This window comes from Dendrobates tinctorius, unplaced genomic scaffold (genome assembly GCF_039654945.1).
Source record: "Dendrobates tinctorius isolate UK_male_01 unplaced genomic scaffold, ASM3965494v1 ptg000003l, whole genome shotgun sequence".
In the NCBI taxonomy this organism is placed as follows: Eukaryota; Metazoa; Chordata; class Amphibia; order Anura; family Dendrobatidae; genus Dendrobates; species Dendrobates tinctorius.
This window is the reverse complement of record NW_027361671.1, coordinates 81,315,871-81,329,246: the sequence shown is the minus strand read 5'-3', so window position 1 is coordinate 81,329,246 and position 13,376 is coordinate 81,315,871. Positions and strand designations below refer to the sequence as shown.

Below are 13,376 nucleotides of genomic sequence, written 5' to 3'. Positions count from 1 at the left end.
TGATTTAATCAGCACGCTGTATCCCTATATTTACAACTATTCCTGCAAGATTAGCTTGCAATTATGTAAATGATTTCTTTGAATTATTTGAGAATAGGATTTTTTTTATTTTATGATATGGTGAATGACAGCATGGACCTTGGGTGACATTTGTATAATTTTTGACACAAAAATTAATTTAATAGATGATTTATTGGAAAAATGTTTTATATTGCTACTTACTGGTGTTTCATGAAGAAGAATCAATTTTGTAACCCGGAGATTCATTTGTATTCCAAGACTTTTGTGCTGAAAAAGATTATATACCTAGAGAAAAAAAAATTCAATATATATAAAATTATATATATATCACTGTGTGATCTGTACGTTTTCTCAGATTGTGACTGTGTGTATGGATAGTGAGAAAGGAATGTAAGGCCAGGTTCTCATAGCGTTAACACAGCCCATTCAACGCATAGAGTTGACGGGCTGCATTAATGCTATAGCATAACGCGATATGAGTTATGCTATACCGCTAGCGCTGATGCTTCATCAGCGCTAGCGGTGACGGAGTCTCAAACGCTGCAGCCCGTGTCCGAGGCTCCGTCAGTGAATAACGGCATGTCGCGAACGCGTGCCGCTTTACGCTTTACGGCATACGTCGTGATGCACCACATAATGGGGGTCTATGCGGCATTAACGACTGCGTTACACCGCGCTATACCGCGGTGTAACGCAGTCCATTTAAAGGACTGCCATAACGCAGTGTGACCCCAGCCATAATAACAAACGCCTTTGTTCGTGACTAAATCTCTCATAAAACTAAAAGATCAAGCCTATCAAAATTCAACATGTCGAATCCTTTCTTGCCTCATCTGTCGGGAGAGACTCGGAATGTATACAGTTAGAAATTTGAAGTCATTTTCAGTTTTGAGTGGAGGTACAGTTTAATTATTCATGTACTCTGGATTCGTCTATTCTAGATTTGGTTGAGTAAATACTATACTTTTATGCTTTCACATTTAGCAATAGATGAGTAGGAGTGATTTAGAAACTTCTCAAAGCAATACGCTGTAAAGTAAATACTTACCATGTTGAGAATAGTAAGAATAAATTTTCTTGTTGCCTCTGACCCATGGTACGAAACCATGGCAGGGTCGGCAACCACCACAGTTTCTATGTTGTATTCTTGTCTTTGTTTGAATGAGTATCGTTTTCCTCTTCCTGTTTCAGTTCCTTTATAGGCTTTGGTCTTTCTTTTATCTAGGAAATAAATAGTACAATTTTGAATATCTATAGTATAAATTATGTACACTATATCTCCATTAACAAGTTCCGGACCAGTTTGGGTTTTTACATACATGTACTTTAAACGGTTCTAAAACATCTTTCCTGTTTGGATAATCAAATATATTTTGACTCTTTTTTTTGCATACATGGGGCTTAATTGTTAGTTCTTTTTTTTTCTTTCATCCATATGGGGAAAAATGTAAAAGAAAAAAATTGGAAATACGAGCACATGCAATATAGTTTTTTTTGCTTATGGCTTTTATTCTTTCTTTTTTGTGTATGGTATTTATTTTTTTATTTGCTTCACACACTCTGCCCCACACAAGGTCAAAAAACACTTTTTAGAGGGGAAGTTTAATATATCAAGATTTTTTTATTGCTCAATTACCATGTAAGCTGGGGAGTTGGTATATTTGCCCCAGTTACAGGGGGAATTTAGCCTTCTGTTCAGTGCAGTCAGTGTACAGTGGGGAAAAAGGTATTTAGTCAGCCACCAATTGTGCAAGTTCTCTCACTTAAAAAGATGAGAGAGGCCTGTAATTGACATCATAGGTAGACCACAACTATGAGATTCAAAATGATTTGGCAAGATTTTTTTATATATTTACAAGGGTAACAGGAGAAAATGGACTTAATTTCTTCTGAGCACGCCGATACCCAATTTGTTGGGGAAAAATGCTATTTGGGTACACAGCAGGGATTGGAAGGGAAAGAGCAATGTTTGACTTTCTGAGTGCAAAACTGCTGGAATAATTAGAGGAGGCCATGTCACATTTGTAGAGCCCCTGATGTGCCTAAACAATGGAATCCACCCACAAGATACTCCATTTTGTAAACTAGACCACTCAGATAACTTATCTAGATGTGTATCGAGCACTTTGAACCCCTAGGTGCTTAACAGAAATTTATAAGTGTCGAAACGTGAAAATAAAAAAATTACATTTTTACCCCAAAAATGTTCTTGTAGCCCCAATTTTTTGTATTCACAAGGGTAACAGGAGGAAATGGACCATACAAATTGTTGTGCAATTTCTCCTTAGAACGCAGATACCCTATATATGGGGAAAAACTACTGTTTTGGGTGCACGGTAGGGCTCAGAAATGAAGGAGTGACATATAGTTACCCATACAAAGACCTACAAAGTTAAAATATAACTGTCTTCTAAAACCTGTGAGAATAGATTAATACAATATGGAATAATATTAATGAGGCAATAAATACAAGAACATACCTGTAACTCCGCAGTATGAATGATGACTACTGGTTCTATTGCCTGTCTTCTCATCTGTCGTTCTTCTCTTTCTATATACTCTATGAGCATTGCTTGCTGCTGCAAGGGTCCCATTTACTGGTTCAATGTAGATGAAATCTTCAGACATTTGTATAAAGCCCATCTAGTAAAACAATGTGAAATTCCCATATATTGGAAAAATAAATCATATTATATGAAATAATGAAAATCAATTTTTTTTTCTTTTTTTAAGCATTTTTTTACATATAGGTATTTATAAGGATTTTTCTGGTTAATATAAGTCTCAATTAATTTTTTGTTGTACAGTGTGAAATATAACAAGTTGTACGTGTATGACTACTGAAATACATAATTGCATACTCCTAAATCTAATTGACTGAAGGAAATTATGTTGATTTCCTAATTTTTTTTTGCCATTATAACCACAAATGGCACTCTAATAACTGAATTATGAAAGATACGATCACCATTTTTATTTATTTAACTGTAACATGACATTTAACGCATCATCTCATTGGAATGAATAACTCATTGAGTGTCAAATTACAGTTATATATATATATTTTGATTTTATATATTTACTGATATATATGTCAGTACTAGTGTTTACCCAGCTGTACAGCTAAGAGTAAACTGCAGAAGGTTGCATGATAAATATTATGCGTACATGAGCAACTTAAAAAGCATTATCAGTAATAATTAAGTTGGCATAACAAAAAAAGATGTTGCACTTTTATGGAAATTTTCCATCATATCTTGATCGCTTTAATATGTCTCGAATCACGGGAAAGAACACATGAAAATCATCATATGGAATGAATAGGACACATCTGGAGGAGGCTCCAAAGTTTTGTCACTCTATTTACTAGCAGGAAGTATTAAATATGCAGCATTATAGACTATAAAAAAGCTTCTTTCTATGAATCTAATAGAAGTTTTTTGTTCTGCTACCATATTATGCCTGAGTGCTCAAAATTTTGAAAAAATAACATGGAGGCGAATATGAGACGAGGTTCACATACATCACTTGTTTAACGTTTTACCTTTTTTAATCCTATTTTATGATACCTAAAAACCAGGTACAAGCTATCAGTAAGTAGGGGAATCTAAAATGCTCTATAAGCAATGCATTTTGGGGGTGTTTTTGACCAGTGTTGATTTTACCTAAAATGCTTTTTAATGCTTAGCACCATTCTGTTAAGCACATGGTTGTGGAACCACTGTGCCACAGCTCATGGAGAGCCTGGAGGGGTGTAACTAAGCCACCACCTTACTTTTCGCTAGAGCCCCTGATGGTGGGGTAAGACTAGGCTTTAGATGGACACCAGGTGCTACTCCAGAACAGACCATGGGAGTCGTGGCAGCTAACCCACCCAAGGGCGACAGGGAAGCAGGACCAGTTTGGAACTGGTTAACAGGAGGGTACGGCTGGTAGACGGTGCAGAATCAGACACAAGAGTTACTGGTTCAGTAACACAGGATAGCCACAGGTATGGGATCACAGGTGCAGGTACACAGGTGCAGGATCAGGTAGATCAGAAGCAGGACTAGGCATGGTAAGGATGGATACAGGTAAGATGTTCAGCAGGGAGGATTGGGACAGTTGCAGACAGGGTAAACAGTATCAGATAAGCGGGGAGGACAGGATCAAATAATATGGGTATGGGAACCTACAACTAGCTAGAAGGATATATACTGATTAACTAATGTTGCTAAGGCACCTGCCAATAAAGGAGGATGCTTTATATACAAACCTCTCCCAGCTATATGCTGGGGATGGTTTACTCAGCAAGCGCCCTGGCCCATTAAGAGGCAGGGAGTACGTGCCCCAAGCACACACCCAGGAGAACTACATACCGTGCGGAGGTCCTGGAAGGAGGCAGATGCCAGGGGAGAGTGGATAGGTATGTTAACACACCAGTGTCCCTACACAGGTGATGAAGGGGACCCATGCATGGGCACTGGCACAGCTGTAACACATTCATATGTGTACTCTCATTTGGAAACTTGAACTGCTCCAGGCAACAGGCACAACATAAACATCTCCAGCTCCTGGCTCACCCGATGATACTTCTCAAGTGTCTCCTGGAATCTCTCCTTCTCCTTCCAGACTCTCTTCAGGCAGGGCTATGCAACTCATAGACAAAGTCATTACTGGCACTGCATCTGGTTCCCAGGGTAAAGTCGAGGCCCAAAATCCATCCCTGAGCTCCTCTACCATTTTCTCCCTTCAGAATACCACTTTTCAATGCTTCTGAGGAATTCACCGCAGCTTTTTTGGGTTGATAGCTGAGAACAATGCAATCATGACAGGTCTTCGTCTAGCATTACCACATGGGATGGAGTTGAGGCCTGCTTTCCTTCTGCAGTTGTCTCAGCCGCTGCTTAGTACTCAGGAGTGGTCACGGACTCTCTGGTCTCCCAAGTACACTGAGTGTCTATCTTCAAGCTGAACCACAATAACTGGTGATGGTGATATCTCCTGAACTACTTGATTGTGCTAATCAGGCCACCAGGGCAGGCAAAAGACTTCAAATCCTCGCCATTTACTTGTCCACTACATACTGGTCTCCATATTGACTCTCCCCACTCATGTCTCTGTCGGACAATCCAACATTGTGTTCCCGATGTTTGAAAACGACTGACACTGTTTTTATTCCAACTCACAGCAGATTAATGGTGAAAGCCATCTCTTTACTTCCTGTCACTGCTCTGTCTTTTGTTGGGTGGGGTTTTCTCTAGCTCACCATCCCATTTCTCTAACTCCTGCGCCTATTTTCCTGATTCACACCTTCTTGGGTGGGCCTTTTCCTTCCACTTCGTCTTGAGCCTTCCCTGCATCATTCACATCTTCCTAAGGCATAACTCAATCCTTCTTAATATGCCAAGTGTAACGTTACATGAAAGTGGGGGTCCTGGCTGGATGTGAGGACTTGTGTTATATTGGCAGTATGCCCGTACAGACCGCAAGTAACCAATAACTTTGGTTTGCCAGGACCAGATGTTAACCAGTTCATGAAAAACCACCATTTAACATTAAACTTCTTTTTTACTGAATTGTACTATATACAGCAGATGGTAGGCATTTATCTTTAAGGACGTTTCTTTCACAACAAGTGACATGAACACACACATCTCATTCTTCCCTGAAACGCTCTTCTTTACTTCCTCTACTCTTTGCATGGCCCAGCACACTATCTTCAGAGCTTCTGTTTTCATCTGTCGGGACGGCTTTGTTCGAGGTGTAATTCCACATCCCCTTTTCCTCTGTGGGGACCGCACGGATAGAGGTGTTACGGTATGACCCCTCACAGCTACTCTCAGTTTCCAGTCCACATAGACTTCATCCTGTAGCAATGCATTCTGTGATTTCTCCATAGGAGTGGATGTGTCCCAATATGGCGACACTTGACTTTCTGACCCTGCTACATTGCCCTCCCTCTCTGGGCTAAACTCTGGACTTAACTCTGTTTTACCCTACTCACTATCTGGTGCTGAGCAGATTATAACAACATTATTGCCATCTTGTGGCAATTATGCTTAACATCACATAACGTTAAGTACAAACTACACATTACCCTGTACAACATTACAAGAAGGCTTTTCAAGAGGCGTGGGCAAAGTGCCCATCTCCCTATACATGCATGGGGTTTTTAAACTCTTAAGTGCTAATTCTCTCTCTACCTTTCATTAGTGAAGTTTCAATATCGCCATTCGCGCTGATTTTTTTTATCACAAATTGAATTTTTCGTCAAATTCAGTGAATATGAATTTCTAAGCTATATCATCAGCAATGTTCAACCCTATGAACATAGAGAGGCTCATTACTCTTGTGCAGTAGAGGCCTGAACATTGTGATAATAGAATACCATCTTATAGTAACAAAATCAAAAGGAAGCGGTGTGGGAAAAGATATGCAAGATACCCACACCTTCTGAAAAACTAATGAAAAAAAAAGCCTAATAAAATAATGAATGGCATGTGTATTCAGACCTGTAATACCCTAGAGTATGTGGTCCTCATTTATGCTGTTTACCACATCTTTAGTGCCAATGTATGTATCCTAAATAGATGTTTGTGACATTTAATGGACATGTTCAGACCTGGACTGGCCAGTTGCTTGACCGAGCAAATTCCCTATGGGCCTCACTTCTCAAACCCACAATGAGCCACAAGCTCCCTCACCCCTCCTTGCACATAAACATGCCAGAAGCAGGCTTTTTCTGAATGCTAGCTGACTACTGGGATACCTATTATAAATCAAGTGTTTATCTTCTGTTCATAGCGACTGGCAAAAAAGACAATGTACATGGTTTTCTTTTGTATTTCACAGTTTATACAGCACATGTGTTAAAATAGCTGACATGGGCAGTACAAACATGACTTGAAGAGAAGGAGAAGGACTTCACTAATCATACCTCAACCTTCTCCAAGCTTTTTCTACATTATCTGATAGTAGGTGGTTACTGTCACCCAAACTTAGCAGCTAGAAACCCAGGAGTCTGTCAAAGCACCAGTGGGTTTTATATATGCTGTATTCCTCCTAGCTTCTGCCTCTATGCTCCAAAGAAGAAGAAGCAATCATGCTGCTAGGTTCTGATTCATGCTGCCCATGGTTTGGGGACTGTAAATTAAATTACTCCACCATTATTAGTGATTGCATGGACAAGAGATCTCTGCAGCCTGTGAAGAATGCTGAACGACCAAGAGCAGGAGGACCGATCATGCCTATATAATAGTAAGTGCCACAAAATCATGTCCCCAATACATTTGTTTAATTAAAGATAAAGTGACTAACTCCTTTATAATAAACTTACAACTGGAAATAATAACTGCAAACTGTAAAGAATATAATAAAAAAATAAATATAATAAAAATGAACCACAATGCCCTCTAAATAGAATAAGACCACATAACAATAACCTTTCAAAGCTGTAGAAAAAATCCTTAGGGTATGTTTCCACTTGCCGGATTACATCCGCATTAGCTGCGGGGTGAACGCTGTGTACAGCCGCAGCTTTGAATCCGCAGCGTCCAGATGTTACAGCATAGTGGAGGGGATTTTATGAAATCCTGTCTCCACTATGTGTGCGAACACGACGGCCCCACGTTTCGGGACATGCGGCACGTCTTTTTAGATCGCAGCATGTCTGTTTACCTTTTGGTGACGCTCAGTCTACGCAAGGTAAATAGCCTACTCTATGTATATGATGCGGCGATTCCAGATGTGTTCATTGAGCACATCCGGAATCACAGCCCGTACAGAAGGGGGCAGCGCTTTGGGCGGAGCAGGGTTTCCACTCCGTCCAAAGTGCCGACAATATGGCCTATAGAGACTCACCCTAACTGTATCTATTGTTCTATTATAGAAAATCCAAAGGACTATCTGGATAACAGCAATGTAGGGCATTTGTATTTTCATGCTATTACTGTAGCACATTGCTGAGATTAGTTTACAGATCAATCTGGACAGAAATCTAACATTTGCTCCGGAGCTATTCATTTCTGTCATCACATGAATGGCTGGTCTGACCATGGCACATCTGTTTCTGTACAATAGACTTCTCATTGATATATCAGCACTGGGTTTCTTTTCCCTGACTCTGTCTGTTTTGTAGCATATTCCAGCTGTGTATCAGTAGTTCACGCCTGCTCTTGCTATTGCGCTTATCAGTCTATCGACCTTTGTATTATATGATAGATTATCCTTTATTATGCATTATTCCTTCCAGTTAGGATTAATATTACACAAAATAAATGGATCTGAAAGGTTATCAGTCACTGACCCATGCCTCTTTCAACTGGTTGTGTTTTGTAATCCAACTTTCCATGTTTGTAAGCTCCATTCTTGCTTTAGGCTTACAAATACTGATGCAAAATACTGTTTAGAATACTTTCGCGTCAAAGTAGCCATACTGAGAGGTATGACATCTGTTTATATACTTCACCATCTTTGGAAACGGTAATATTCTTTACAATATCATGAAAACACATTTCTTCAACTGGACTTTTTTAAGCAAAAAAAGGGCCATTTCCATCAAGCACTCCTTTCAAAATTTTTAAATTTGTAGCCTCTTACTAAATTGCAGTCATATTATATAGCACTGTGTACTTACAATGATTCATTTTGCACTTCTACAGAGCTAATTTTTCACTTTTCCATTAGGTCTATGGCTAGTGTTGAGCATTCCGATACTGCAAATATCGGGTATCGGACGATATTCACTGTATCGGAGTTCCGATACCGAGTACCGATATTTTTACAAAATCGATTACCGGAATCGGAAGTTCCCATAATGCAATGAGCCAGTTGTGTTAGCCATATTAACTAATGGCATGGCTGTGATTGGCTGCTGAAAAGATGTCATCATGATGCGCGGTCTGTGCGGGCCTGCCGGGGGTTTGTACGGGCTTGCCAGGGGTCTGTGCGGGCTGCCGGGGGTCTGTGCGGGCCTGCCGGGGGTCTGTCTGGGCTGCTGGGGGTCTGTACGGGCCTGCCGGGGGTCTGTGTGGGCCTGCCGGGGGTCTGTACGGGCCTGCTGGTGGTCTGTGCTGGCTGCCGGGGGTCTGTGCGGGCCTGCCGCGGGTCTGTGCGGGCTGCCGGGGTCTGTGCGGGCTGCCGGGGGTCTGTACGGGCCTGCCGGGGGTCTGTGCGGGCTGCCGGGGGTCTGTACGGGCCTGCCGGGGGTCTGTGCGGGCCTGCTGGGGGTTGTGTGTGTGTGCAGGCGTCGTCCGATGGGACTACAAGTCCCATCGGGCTATGCCTGCTACAATGGCAGTGATTGACACATTAGCCAATGATGGGACAGTAGTAGTCCCATCATCCGGCTAATGTGTTGAATGTAAAAAAAAGCAAAAAACATACATACTACATACATGCTACATATATACAACATTCATACAACATACATACTACATACATACTTCATATATACTACATTCATACAACATACATATATACATACTGTACATACAAACTACATATATACTACATTCATAAAACATACATGCATACTACATTATACATACTACATATATACTACATTCATACAACTTACATACATACAGTTGTGGCCAAAAGTATTGACACCCCTGCAATTCTGTCAGATAATAATCAGTTTCTTCCTGAAAATGATTGCAAACACAAATTCTTTGGTATTATCATCTTCATTTAATTTGTCTTAAATTAAAAAACACAAAAGAGAATGAAGCAAAAAGCAAAACATTGATCATTTCACACAAAACTCCAAAAATGGGCCAGACAAAAGTATTGGCACCCTCAGCCTAATACTTGGTTGCACAACCTTTAGCCAAATTAACTGCGACCAACCGCTTCCGGTAACCATCAATGAGTTTCTTACAATGCTCTGCTGGAATTTTAGACCATTCTTCTTTGGCAAACCACTCCAGGTCCCTGATATTTGAAGGGTGCCTTCTCCAAACTGCCATTTTTAGATCTCTCCACAGGTGTTCTATGGGATTCAGGTCTGGACTCATTGCTGGCCACCTTAGAAGTCTCCAGTGCTTTCTCTCAAACCATTTTCTAGTGCTTTTTGAAGTGTGTTTTGGGTCCTTGTCCTGCTGGAAGACCCATGACCTCCGAGGGAGACCCAGCTTTCTCACACTGGGCCCTACATTATGCTGCAAAATTTGTTGGTAGTCTTCTGACTTCATAATGCCATGCACACGGTCAAGCAGTCCTGTGCCAGAGGCAGCAAAGCAACCCCAAAACATCAGGGAACCTCCGCCATGTTTGACTGTAGGGACCGTGTTCTTTTCTTTGAATGCCTCTTTTTTTCTCCTGTAAACTCTATGTTGATGCCTTTGCCCAAAAAGCTCTACTTTTGTCTCATCTGACCAGAGAACATTCTTCCAAAACGTTTAGGCTTTTTCAGGTAAGTTTTGGCAAACTCCAGTCTGGCTTTTTTATGTCTCGGGGTAAGAAGTGGGGTCTTCCTGGGTCTCATACCATACAGTCCCTTTTCATTCAGACGCCAACGGATAGTACGGGTTGACACTGTGGTACCCTCGGACTGCAGGGCAGCTTGAACTTGTTTGGATGTTAGTCGAGGTTCTTTATCCAACATCCGCACAATCTTGTGTTGAAATCTCTTGTCAATTTTTCTTTTCCGTCCACATCTAGGGAGGTTAGCCACAGTGCCATGGGCTTTAATCTTCTTGATGACACTGCGCACGGTAGACACAGGAACATTCAGGTCTTTGGAGATGGACTTGTAGCCTTGAGATTGCTCATGCTTCCTCACAATTTGGTTTCTCAAGTCCTCAGACAGTTCTTTGGTCTTCTTTCTTTTCTCCATGCTCAATGTGGCACACATAAGGACACAGGACAGAGGTTGAGTCAACTTTAATCCATGTCAACTGGCTGCAAGTGTGATTTAGTTATTGCTAACACCTGTTAGGTGCCACAGGTAAGTTACAGGTGCTGTTAATTACACAAATTAGAGAAGCATCACATGATTTTTCGAACAGTGCCAATACTTTTGTCCACCCTCTTTTTATGTTTGGTGTGGAATTATATCCAATTTGGCTTTAGGACAATTATTTTTGTGTTTTTTCATTTAAGACAAATTAAATGAAGATAATAATACCAAAGAATTTGTGTTTGCAATCATTTTCAGGAAGAAACTGAGTATTATCTAACAGAATTGCAGGGGTGTCAATACTTTTGGCCACAACTGTACATACTACATACATACTACATATATACTACATTCATACAACATACATACTGTGAGAATCATGTGGGAATAGTGGATGAGTGCAGGTATATCTCGCCCAGATACCTTTCCTATGTGGCCTAGTCTGGTCAGTATCTCACCTGGTTACTAATGAATAATGGGAGGCGGATATAAAAGGATGCCAGGTGGTTGTGTGAGTGTCTAAGCCTGGGAACACAGAGAGCCTGTCTGTGTGAGAGACACACGTGAGTGAAAGCAGTGCCCACTGCAACTGTGGTTTGGCTGGATGGGAGAAGCCCGCCAGTTGGTAGTTAGGTTGTACCTTGTTTAGTTAGTGCCGGACAGGCAAGGATTTGTTTTATGTTTTATTTTCTTTATGAATTGCTTTCACCGTTAATAAACCTGACCCAGTGTCAGTTATACCCGAATCCCAGCTCTGCGCCTGAGTTTCATGCTGAACGCACGTGACCTTTGACCCCAGCAAAGGCGATCCCGGAGTGTTTTATCACAACACATACTACATACATACTACATATATACTACATTCATACAACATACATACATACATACTACATACTTACTACATACATACAACATACATACAACATGCTACATACATACAACATACAGTACATACAACATACATACTACATACATACTACATACAATACATTCATACATTCATACAATACATACATATATACATACAGTACATATAACATAGAGTACATACTCACCATTACTTGTCACTTTGATCCCCAAAGCAAGTGTCATCTCACTGTAAAAAATATTAAAATAACAAACAACCAATATACTCCCTGATCCGCAGAAATCCACGAGTGTCCCACGACGATCTCCTGCAGTGCATCACTGATAGGTTTCTATAGTTCACTGGTCTCACTTTATGGCAAAAGCTTTGTGGGAATTTTCTCACACAGCAATGCCAAAACTGAGACTAGGGACTATTTTTTTTACAGTGGCAGAGGAATACAGTGCGGAAGGATACCTACCTCCCGTCATTGTATTCCTGGTGCCCCTAGAGAGCTGTCGCATCAGCTGATGCTGCTGTTCTCCACGGGAGATCGTCATGGGACACTCGTGGATTTCTGTGGTTCAGGGAGTATATGGGTTGTTTGTTATTTTAATATTTTTTACAGATGACAGTGGCTTTGGGGATCAAAGTGACAAGTGATGGTGAGTATGTACTCTATGTTATATGTACTGTATGTATTGTATGAATGTATGAATGTATTGTATGTAGTATGTATGTAGTATGTATGCTGTATGTCTGTAGCATGTTTTATGTATGTTGTATGTCTGTAGTATGTACTATGTATGTATGTATGTTGTATGAATGTAGTATATACAGTGGGGAAAAAAAGTATTTAGTCAGTCAGCAATAGTGCAAGTTCCACCACTTAAAAAGATGAGAGGCGTCTGTAATTTACATCATAGGTAGACCTCAACTATGGGAGACAAACTGAGAAAAAAAAATCCAGAAAATCACATTGTCTGTTTTTTTTTCATTTTATTTGCATATTATGGTGGAAAATAAGTATTTGGTCAGAAATAAAATTTAATCTCAATACTTTGTGATATATCCTTTGTTGGCAATGACAGAGGTCAAACGTTTTCTGTAAGTCTTCACAAGGTTGCCACACACTGTTGTTGGTATGTTGGCCCATTCCTCCATGCAGATCTCCTCTAGAGCAGTGATGTTTTTGGCTTTTCGCTTGGCAACACGGACTTTCAACTCCCTCCAAAGGTTTTCTATAGGGTTGAGATCTGGAGACTGGCTAGGCCACTCCAGGACCTTGAAATGCTTCTTACGAAGCCACTCCTTCGTTGCCCTGGCGGTGTGCTTTGGATCATTGTCATGTTGAAAGACCCAGCCACGTTTCATCTTCAATGCCCTTGCTGATGGAAGGAGGTTTGCACTCAAAATCTCACGATACATGGCCCCATTCATTCTTTCATGTACCCGGATCAGTCGTCCTGGCCCCTTTGCAGAGAAACAGCCCCAAAGCATGATGTTTCCACCACCATGCTTTACAGTAGGTATGGTGTTTGATGGATGCAACTCAGTATTCTTTTTCCTCCAAACACGACAAGTTGTGTTTCTACCAAACAGTTCCAGTTTGGTTTCATCAGACCA

At 40.7% G+C, this 13,376-nt stretch overlaps 1 protein-coding gene across 1 annotated transcript in view; it reads right to left on the bottom strand.

Moving 5' to 3' along the window:
* The window catches only part of ADAMTS19 (ADAM metallopeptidase with thrombospondin type 1 motif 19), a 444,363-nt gene that overhangs the window by 359,013 nt on the left and 71,974 nt on the right, over positions 1-13,376 (bottom strand). The window contains exons 3-5 of the mRNA XM_073557745.1: positions 2,502-2,664; positions 1,070-1,242; positions 223-306 (exon numbers count right to left, since the gene is read on the bottom strand). Of these exons, the coding sequence (XP_073413846.1) occupies positions 223-306; positions 1,070-1,242; positions 2,502-2,664 (420 nt within the window). The remainder of the gene's footprint in view (positions 1-222; positions 307-1,069; positions 1,243-2,501; positions 2,665-13,376) is intronic.